The sequence below is a fragment of the Pogoniulus pusillus genome, chromosome 40 (assembly GCF_015220805.1).
Source record: "Pogoniulus pusillus isolate bPogPus1 chromosome 40, bPogPus1.pri, whole genome shotgun sequence".
Lineage (NCBI taxonomy): Eukaryota > Metazoa > Chordata > Aves > Piciformes > Lybiidae > Pogoniulus > Pogoniulus pusillus.
Window position 1 is genome coordinate 6,815,701 of NC_087303.1, and position 10,454 is coordinate 6,826,154.

General features: G+C 64.8%; 1 protein-coding gene across 1 annotated transcript; it reads left to right on the forward strand.

Annotated features, from left to right (window-relative positions):
* The first annotated feature begins 2,795 nt into the window (after window positions 1–2,795).
* C1QL1 (complement C1q like 1) lies at window positions 2,796–10,058 on the forward strand. The gene is made up of 2 exons (XM_064174595.1): window positions 2,796–3,537; window positions 9,241–10,058. The coding sequence occupies exons 1-2, from the start codon at window positions 2,971–2,973 to the stop codon at window positions 9,418–9,420; spliced, it is 747 nt and encodes a 248-aa protein (XP_064030665.1). The 5' UTR covers window positions 2,796–2,970; the 3' UTR covers window positions 9,421–10,058.
* The last annotated feature ends 396 nt before the right edge of the window (window positions 10,059–10,454 follow it).

The window sequence follows — 10,454 nt, forward strand, 5'->3', positions numbered from 1 at the left end:
TGCAGCCTCCCCAGAGTGTACCGCCCACCTTGGCAGGGGGACCCAAGAGGCCGCACCTGGGGTGGCCCCATCCTAGGCCCGTACTGGGGGCACAGGGTGATCTGGGGGGGCAGCAGCCGAACCCATCGGGGACAGCTTGCAGACACCAGCTCCTTCCCCAGGCTAATCAGCGTGGACTCACACCAGGCTCATTAGGTTTTTTCCAGCTCGGAGTCCTAATTAGCGCTGAGCCACCAGCGCTGTGGCCCCGCAGTCACCGTGTCACCCTGGCACAGTGCCTGTGTCCCCCAGCCATGCATGACCCCCATAGGCAGCAGCTGCAGGGAAACTGAGGCACGGCACCAACCCCCACACAACCCCTTGCCCATCCCCAAATCCCTCTCAGCGAGCAGAGAGTGACAGGTCGGGGGGGGACACACACGGCAAACACCCCCTCCCCTCCAGGCCAAACCCGTGGTGTCCCCTGGATGTCACCCACCCACCTGCCCGCGTGACGCTGCCAAAGCAAACAGCCGTGGGCTCGGCCGCGCATCGATTCTGCGGGAGCTGCTGTTTGCTTAACCTTTGCAGAGGAACCGTCGAACGGAGCCGCAGCCGCCGCAGCCACTGCAGCCGCCGCTGCCACCGCAGCCGCCGCCGCCATCGCCGCTGTCACCTCTCGGCTTTGTCCCTTTTCCCCTTCCTGCGCTGCCAAACGTGGCCCTTCGAGGGGGTCGCCCAGCAATTAGATGTCTGTCCTCTAACCCCTGTCCCAAACTACTGTACCCCCTCCTCACATTGGGAGCGTCTTGGGGTGTCCAGCCAGGGTCACCTAAGCTGTTGTACCCATCCACAGGGTGCTGCTGCCCCAGGATTGGATCGGATTGGCCTCGGATCTGCAACTGGGCTGCAGGGACGTGGCCTGGGACGTGGCGTCCATGCAGTAGGGCCCGGGTGGGTGGCACAGTGCAGTGAGGTGACCTACAGTGGTGGGCTTGCCGTGGGGACACTGGTGCATGGTGGCGAGGTGACCTGGTGTGGTAGCCTTGCCATGGAGACACAGTGGACTGTGGTAGTGAGGTGGCCTGGGACCGGGAGGCTTGGTGGCGCTGAGGTGTTCTGGGGCGGTGGCCATGCCGTGTGGGAAGGTGACCGAGAGCGGTAGTGGCCGTTCCATGGGGGCACAATGGTCTATGGCAACGAGGTGACCTGGGGCTGTGGCCCCACCGTGAGGACAGAGCGGCCAGGACCAGTGCTCTGATGCAACCAGGCCATGCCTGTCCCCCCACGTGTCCCCAGCACGGCCACCTCCTCCCCACGCAGAGCCCCCTGCCCACCCGGGCCGCCGCGGCAGCGCCGGTGGCTGACTCACGCAGCCCGTGCCCTCGGCGTATTTTTAGGCGCTCGTTAAAACAGAAAGATAACGAGGAGTGGGGAGGGGGGACACACACACAGCGCCGGAGAAGAGAGCCAGGGGAGGAGCTGGCGACATGGCAGTGACGGCTGGGGGGTGACAGAGAGCCGGCAGCATCCCCACCCCAAAACACTCTGTCGTGTCCGTCCCCCCCCCCAGCCTCGTTAAGCCCCCAGCACTAATCGCCTCCTTCAAGCCGCTAATTGATTTTTGCCCGCTGATTAAATTAAAGCCTCTGCGGGAGCTGGGGGGGGGGAGGATGTGGGGACGATCGATGAGCTGACAGTGTCCCCTCGGTCCCCTCCCCTCTTGGGTTGTGGGGCTGGGGTCGGTCCCCTGTGTGTCCTCCGGGGTTTGGGAACGCTGCTCACGTGTGGCGCTGGAAGGAGGCGCACCCTCGGGGAGGGGGAGGGTTCACGTGGGGGGATCACTGTGACCCCACGGAGCCCACAGGTGCCACTGAGGTTGATGCTGCCTTGGCGTTGTCACCCAGGGCCACCAAACCGCTGTGGCGGGCAGCAGTAGGAGCAGCCCTCGGGCGCTCTGTGCCTCTGTGTTTCCCCCCCAAACCGTCCCCGTCCCCGCTGCATGTCACCCTCCCGGCCCCACGTCCTTCGCTCACCCCCGGCGCTGGCGGCGGCTGTCACTTGCCATCGCGTCCTGCTGTCCCCGCAGAGGCTGATGGAGATGGCAGGCGACGGAGCGGGCGCAGCCGCGTGTCCCCGTGCCACGAGCCCCCCAGGGACAGCCCTTGCGTGGCCGTGACCCCTCAGTGTGGTCTGGCCGTCCTCGTGGTGGCACCCATGGGTGCCCCACCGTCACCATGGCCTTTGACACCCGTGCTGGCATCCTGTCCCACAACCCACAGTGAACCCATGGGTGCTTTTGGGCGGTGGGTGCCTGGCTCAGGTGGTGTCACCTGCGCTGTCCCGGGTGTGGGCTCTGTGGAAGGGGAAACTGAGGCAGGGCACGGAGAAGAGCCCTGGGGATCGTGCCCCGCGGGCGTGTCCCTGTGAGGAAACGGGAGACGAGACTTAGGTGTGTCCGCAGCCCCCGGGCATGGAGGTGACGGCGCTCGGGACGTGGGGGACACAGCCGCGGGGTGCTCGGGGCCGCGCCAGGCCGGGGCGTGGCTCGGGGTGACCACGGGGGAGGGGACACGGTGACTCCGGGAGGTCTCTAGCGGTGGGGGTCGAGGGGACCTGTGGCAGCAGAGTCCCACGGGAGAGAGCGAGGGTCCCGGGCGCGGCGGCTGCGGGGCCGGGCAGGGCGGGAGGAGGGGCGTGGCTCCGGGGAGGGGCGTGCCCGGGCTGGGGGCCGGGGGTGGAACCGGGCACAGGCTGGGCGTGGCTGGGGCGTTGCCCGCGCGAGTGGGCGTGGCCTGGGCGGGCGCGGGGCGACCGGAGCCAGCGGAGCGCAGCGGAGCGAAGCCGCCGCCAGCCCCGGGCCCCCACCCCGCCGCCGCCCTGCACCCCCCCACCGGCACCATTCCCACCCCCGGGCGACAGCGGCCCCCGGCCGGGCGCCGGCTCAGCCTGGGCCGCAAAACTTTGCTGGCGGCCGCGGCGGGGGTGGTGATGGTGCTGGTGCTGGTGGTGCTCATCCCGGTGCTGGTGAGCTCCGCCGGTACCGACGGCCGGTACGAGATGCTGGGGACCTGCCGGATGGTCTGCGAGCCCTACGGCCCCGCCGCCGCTCCCCCGCAACAGCCGGCCGAACGCGGCCCCCTCCCACCGCCCTCCACTCTGGTGCAAGGTCCCCAAGGCAAACCGGGGCGACCGGGGAAACCGGGACCACCGGGACCACCTGGAGAACCGGGACCTCCAGGTCCGGCGGGAGCACGGGGTGAAGCGGGACGACCGGGACCTCCAGGACTACCGGGACCAGGGGCTACGGGCGCAGTGAGCGCGGCTACCTACAGCACCGTGCCGCGGGTCGCCTTCTACGCCGGCCTCAAGAACCCCCACGAGGGCTACGAGGTCCTCAAGTTCGACGACGTTGTCACCAACCTGGGCAACAGCTACGATGCTGCCTCCGGCAAGTTCACCTGCGCCATCCCTGGCACCTACTTCTTCACCTACCACGTCCTCATGCGCGGCGGCGACGGCACCAGCATGTGGGCCGACCTCTGCAAGAACGGGCAGGTAAGGGCTGGCCAACTCCCGCTACCAGCCCCACCGCGGGCGTGAGATGCCTCAGCCCCCCCACGCACTGGAGAAGGGCTCTGGCTGCTTCCTCTGGGTGCTCCATCCTTCTTTTGGCCCCAGGGAGGCATCCCCCCGGGTGCTCCTTCCTTCTCCTGGCCCTAGAGATGAACCCTCCTGGTGCTGATGATGGGATCTGGGTGCTCCCTTGGGGTGCCCTGTCCTTTTCCCAGTGCCAGGGATGCATCTGCAGGCTGCTGCATCCTTATCCCAGTGATGCTGATGGACTCTGGGTGCATCCTTGGGGTGCCACATCCTTCTCCTCACCATGGACATGCACCCTTGGGGTGTTCTGTCCTTCTCCTGGCCCTGGAGATGCACCCTTAAGGTGCTTCTTCCTTCACCCAGTGCTGCTGATGGGCTCTGGCTGCATCCTTGGGGTTTCTTGCCTTTCTCCTGGCCCTGGAAATGCACCCCCGAGGTGCTCCATGCTTCTCCCAGTACTGATGATGAGCTCTGGGCACACCTCCGAGGTATCCTGTCCTTTTCCCGGCCCCTGGTATGTACCCCCAGGATATTCTGTCCCTCTCATGGTGGCAGTGATGAGCCCCGGGTCCCTCCCCAGGCTGCCACATCCTTCTTCTGGCCACAGAGATACATCCTCGGGATGCCCTGTCCTTTCCCCGGCGCTGGAGATGCATCTCCAGCATGCCTCATCCTTCTCCCAGCCCCGGAGATGCACATCCTTTTCTCAGTACCGACGATGGGCTCTGAGTGCATTCCTGGGGTGCCTCATTCTTCTCCTGGTGACAGTGCTGGGATTGGGGTGCACTGGTGAGGTGCCCTCTTCTGCTCCCACCTCCACAGCTGCATCCTGGGGGTGTCTCATCCTTCTCCCAGCCCCACAGATGCTCCCCCGTGTGCTCCTCTCTCCCAGCACTGGGAACATGGTCTGCCACCATTGCCATGCTGCCCTGATGTCCCCGAGGGTCCCTTTGGTCCTTTCCTTGGCCTTGGAGACATGCCCCATTGTGCTTTTGGGGTGCCTTTGGATGCCCCTACTGTGTGCCCAGGGTGTCTTGCCCTCCCTGGCCATGCCAGTGTCCCCGCTAGAACCCCCCGGAGGGGACAGAGCTCCTCCACCGGGAACAGTGTCAGCGGTGGCCTTGCTGGGGGGCAGTGCCTGCCCCACTTTCGGGGTACTACACCCCCTGCCTGGAGCCGATTCTGCTGCTTCTGCATCGGGAGAGATGTGCCCAGCCTTAGCCAAGCTGTGTGGGAACACATAGGGAGAGGTCATCCCGAGGCTGGCTCCATTCCCGTCCCCCACCCCTCTTCAGCAGCGCCCCCAGCCCCATCCATCCCAAAATCTCAAGGTGCAGTTTCTCCATCCCCGCGGGGTTCGGGTGATGCCCAAAGCACTGCCCCTTTCCCACACCGTATTCCACTCCTCCCACCACATCCCGGGCCACGACTCGAGGCATCGGCCGTGGCCGTGACCCCCGGAGATGTCACCTGTCTCGGTTCCCCGGGCTGCCAGCGCAGCCGGCGTTCATCGCGCTCCCGCTCCCGCTTCCCTCCATCCCCTGCCGGCGTCAAGCCCCGCGGTGCATCCTCGTCCCGAGGACGTTCGCTACTAAATTAACCCAAAACTGAGTTACCAGCCCCAAAAATAGCCGGGGGTGGGAGGGGGAGTGGGAGCCTTGCACAGCCCCCGCGCTTCACCCCTCGGCTCCGCTCCCTCCGAGCCGGGAGCGCGGCGGGGGCAGGAGCCTCTCGGCATCTTTCCTCTACCCAAACACTTTAAATTTCCCTTTATTTATTTATTTTTTAATCTCTTCAGCCCCAGATCTCTTTTTCTGCGTGGGGGGAGGGGGCATTCGCAGCGACACTTGGCCACCACCTCCTTTCTCCTAAACAGCATCCTTGTAACTCCGGACTGAGCATCCCCCCACCCTGTCGCTCAAACCACCTCACCCCTTTCTCCTACTCCAAAATATTTTTGGGGACCCTTTCACTCCCCAAACCCTTCCCAGCCTGACCTCTGACACCCCCCCTCCCCCCCAAGAAGCTCCATGCTGGGTTGGGTGCTCCATGCAGCTTCTTTAACCAGCTGCTTAATTACTGCCGAGGCATTGAAGCAGCTCGGGGGGGCGGGGGGGGGGGGGGGGCGGGGAGAAGCTGTGCACTGCAAATAACGAACCCCAAAAATGCCCCAAATCATTAAAAAAGGGAGTTGTTACCAAACCAAACCCATCCCTAGCACGGCTGGGGGGGCGGGGGTGGGGTCGGGGGGTGGGTAGGATTGAGTCAATCCTGGCATCCTTTCAGGGAACTATAACTTGAGAGGCCCTCCCTGCCTCCTCCCCCCCCTTCCCTCTGGGCGCTGCTGGCTTGGGCACTGCCCATCACCCCTGCGCCGGGGCTGGTGTTAATGAGGGCCAGGGGAGCTGCTCCTGCTGCTTAATTAGCATTAATTATTGGTACTAGCCCATAGAGCAGGCAGTGCGGGATGGACCCATGGAGGGGGGAGATGACTTGAGGGGATTGGAGGTTGGAGCTAGATGGTTTTGGGGTCCCCCGCTGCGGGGGAATCTCTGTGGGTGAGGGCCTGAGGGTGGTCCCCAAAGGATCCTCTGTCCATGAGGAGACAGAGGGGTCTTGGGGGGCACCCACTGCCACGCCTGGGAGACAGGAAGGCACTTCCTGTTGCACCCAGGGGTGCTGGGAGGGCACCCACCGTCGTGTCTGGAGGGTTCTGGGGGGCACTCACTGCTGTGCTCGGGCATCCTGGAGTGGGCACTCACTGTCAGGCCCAGGAGCCCTGTGGGGGGAACTCACCACCGCACTCAGGGTCCTGGGGGAGCATCCACCACCGTGCCTGGGGGTCCTGGGGGGACACCTGCCACCGTGCCCAAGTGACCTGAGGGCAGCACCCACTGTCAGGCCCAGGAGTCCTGGAGGGCAGCACCAGTACGTGGGAGTCCTGGGAGGGCACCCACTGCCACATGTGGGGATCTCAGAGGGCACCTGCTGCTGTGCCTGAGGATCCTGGGGGCACCCACCACTGCACTTGGGTGTCCTTGGGAGCCACATGCTGCTTAGTCTTGAGGGTCCTGGGCTGTGGTGGCTGTGGCATATGGGGCACAGTGTCCCCAAGGCAGCAAGTGTCATCGTGAGCAGCTCACATGGACACAGAGGTGTCCTGCTGTCCTCCCCTCCCAACAGCCCAAGGCACCCTTGGGTGCAGCTGGCCACACTGGGAACCATCCCACAGTGTCCCCGGGGGTGGTGACCCCCCCCCAGCCGTGTCACTCACAGGGCGCCAGTGGCAGTGGCTACAGCAGAGGCAGCTGTGGGGCTGAGGGTTCTGTTCTGCCTTAGTTCCCACCTCTGGAGCCTGCGCCTGGCTGCAGCACGGAGAAACTGAGGCATGGAGAAGAGCGAGGGGGATGAGGCCGTGCGGAGGAGTCCGACTTGGTGGCAGCCACCCTGCCCTCTGCCTCCGCGGTGCCGGGAGCAGCTCAGCCCTGGCGCTGCCATTTGTCTTGCCTGGTTAGCGCGGGGGGCTGGCGGGCGCGGCGGTGAGGCGGCTCCTTAACGAGGCAAGACGGATGGCACCGGGCAGCTCCGGCTGCGGCGGGGGGAGGACCGCGGCGGCGGAGCCTGGTACAAAACAGCTTTCTCTGGTCCTCCTTCCCCACCCCCCCCCTGCTTCTCCCTCACCTCCTCTCTTTGCAGCGCGACCCCGGGCGAGGCAGCATCCCCTGGAGACCAGGGTGCCGCAGCTGCCGGAGAGTCGCTGTGCGTGTCCCGCCCCGGGGATGGGGACCCTCGTGGTGGCAGGGAAGACACAGGGTGACTTTTAACAGAGTGACAGCGCTGGCGATGGCACGCGGAATAGGGCTGCGTGGGTGAGAGCAAGCCCTGTGGGACCCGCTGCGGGGCCATCAGTAGGTTCCAGAGTTAACAGGGCCCGACCGCGCCACTGCAGGCTGCCTGTGAGCCTAGGGAGACACAGCTGCGTTCCGGAGGAGGAGAGGACCCCTGGGGCCCCTGTCCTGCAGGAAAGGACAGGAATCCACCGGGAGATGCCTCCTTCCCTCACCGGCTCTGGGACCTCGCAGCCGCTCGGCAGTGCCTCCCCGCCCACCTTGAGCCAATTAAGAGCCCATTCTCGTCAGCTGTAATTAGGAGCATCTTCTCCCCGGCACATCGCTTTGGCATTTCGCTGGGGATTTTACCTGCCGGCTTGTCACTGTCACCCGGTGCCGAGCGAGCTCCCTGCAAGGCGCCGCCGTGGATTTGATTACTCAAAGCCTTCTGCGGCAGGCTCCAGCCACGGAGCTCCTGTGCCAGGCTGCCGTGGCACCTCCTGGCACCCAGCGAATATTCCTCGGGAGGAGGATCCCGCCCTGCAGCAGGGGTTGTTCTGAGGGCTGTGAGCTCGGCCAGCTCAGCCTGCACCACACACTCGTGGTCCTCAGGAAGCTCATGGCTAATGTGCAGGGGTGCACTGGGTGGTCATGTTGGTCTGAGCTGGGCTGGGAGATAAGGGTATGTGTCCAAGCCCTGGTCCTGCATCTGAATCCAGGGACCCATGTCTGACCTGTGGTGCCATGTCTGAGCTGTGCTCCTGCATCTGAATCTGGAATCAGGATCCCATGTCTGAGCTGTGGTCCCATATCCAAATCCAAAGATGAGGTTTCATTTCTGAGCTATGGTCCTGCTTCCAAACCCAGAGTCCCAGTCCCATGTCAGAGCTGGGTCCTACATCCAAGCCCAGAGATGAGGTCCTGTGTCTGAGCCAGGGTCCTGTGTCTGTGCCATGGATCCATGTCTGAATCCAGAGCTATTCATTCCCTGTGTGAGCCATGGTTCCACGTCTGAATCTAGAGCTATTCATTCCCTGCCTGAGCCATGGTTCCACGTCTGAATCCAGAGCTATTCATTCCCTGCCTGAGCCAGGGTTTCATGTCTGAATCCAGAGCTATTCATTCCCTGCCTGAGCCAGGGTTTCATGTCTGAATCCAGAGCTATCATTCCCTGCCTGAGCCAAGGTTCCACGTCTGAATCCAGAGCTATCATTCCCTGCCTGAGCCATGGTTCCACGTCTGAATCCAGAGCTATCATTCCATGCCTGAGCCATGGTTCCATGTCCGAATCCAGAGCTATCATTCCCTGCCTGAGCCAGGGTTCCATGTCTGAATCCAGAGCTATCATTCCCTGCCTGAGCCATGGTTCCACGTCTGAATCCAGAGCTATCATTCCCTGCCTGAGCCAGGGTTCCACATCTGAATCCAGAGCTATCATTCCCTGTCTGTGCATTGGCTCCACATCTGAATCCAGGGCCATCATTCCGTGTTTGAGCCATGATCCTGCATCTGAGCTGCGAGACAGGGTCCCATGACGCAGCGATGGGGCTGTGTGCCTGAGCTGCGGTCCCATGTCCATCCCACGGTCCCCCACCCAAACCCACAGCTGTGGTCCCACGTCTGAGCCGTGACTCCACAACTGAACCTGCAGCCCCAGATGCAAACCTGGCACCTAAACCTGCTGGGTCAGGGAGAGGCTGTGGGTGATGCCCAGAGATCACCCCTGGGCGGGGATCACCCCTGGTGGGCAGTGTCTCTGGCTGGGGTCCGAGGGCAGAGGCGTTCCGAGCCCCACGGGGCAGGGTTAACGCAGGTGTCCCCTGCGCAGGTCCGGGCCAGCGCCATCGCGCAGGACGCCGACCAGAACTACGACTACGCCAGCAACAGCGTCATCCTGCACCTGGACGCGGGGGACGAGGTCTTCATCAAGCTAGACGGGGGCAAAGCCCACGGCGGCAACAACAACAAGTACAGCACCTTCTCCGGCTTCATCATCTACTCGGACTGAGCCCGGACCCACGCCGCCGCCCCACGGCCCTCCAGCCCCACAGCGTCCCCCTGCTGCCGCCCAGCCCCACGGTGTCCCTCCACAGAATCCCGCAGCGGCCACTCAGCCCCACGGCATCCCCCCACAGCAGCCCGCAGTGACTGTCCAGCCCCGTGGAGTTCCCCCGCAGCCGTCTAGCCCCGCAGCATCCCGGCACTGCCCTCCAGCTCTGTAGCCTCCCTGGTCCAGCCCCATGGCATCTGTGCCGCGGCGCAGCCCCACAGCACCTCCCCAGTGCTCCAAACGCCTCTTCCCCGTTACCTCACCCTGTAGCTGCTAATTCATAGCCAGGGGGCCACAGGGGGCTGGGGGCTGGCAGGAGGTTGGGCGCCCCCCGAGTGCTGCCCCAGCGTGCCCCCATCCCCTCACTGCCTGCACCGCTTGGCCCTATGGTGCCTGCTGCCCACTGCCTCCCCACACCCGGGGCGCTGCCGGGGCCGTGTATATATGTACAGGACGTGCAGGTGTCTCGATGGGAGCCCTCCACAGCCCCTGCCAGCCCCACGCCGGGGGCCTGCGCTGGGGTGGAGGGTGGCACACATTGCTGCCCGCCCCTGGGGCGCCTCCACGGTAAAGCAGAGCTGTGACCTGTCCCCGTCTGCTGTCTGTGTCCCCACGCGGGGCAGAGCCAATGTCCCCCACCGGAGGGGCTGCGTTCTCCTGTCACCATCTGCCCTTCTAAGCCACCCCAGCTGGGGGGTGCTGGGAAGGGCCACTCCGTCCTCAAGCGCCGCTACCCTCTCTGCCACCGCCGGTGCCGTCGCTGCCATCTCCCTGTCCCCAGAGCCAGATGGCACCATGGCAGGCTGCCGCCTCATGTCCCCACTGCCAGAGCGGGGGACGTGGCCAGGCTGTGCGCGGGGACCCTCCAGCACCGCCGCTCGTCTGCGCTGCCCCTGCACAGGCAGGACGCGGCCCAATTGGAGGTGACAGTGCCCAGGGACGGCAGCAGCGCCGGAGCGGCTGCGGCGGGGCCACAGAACGGGACCCATCGG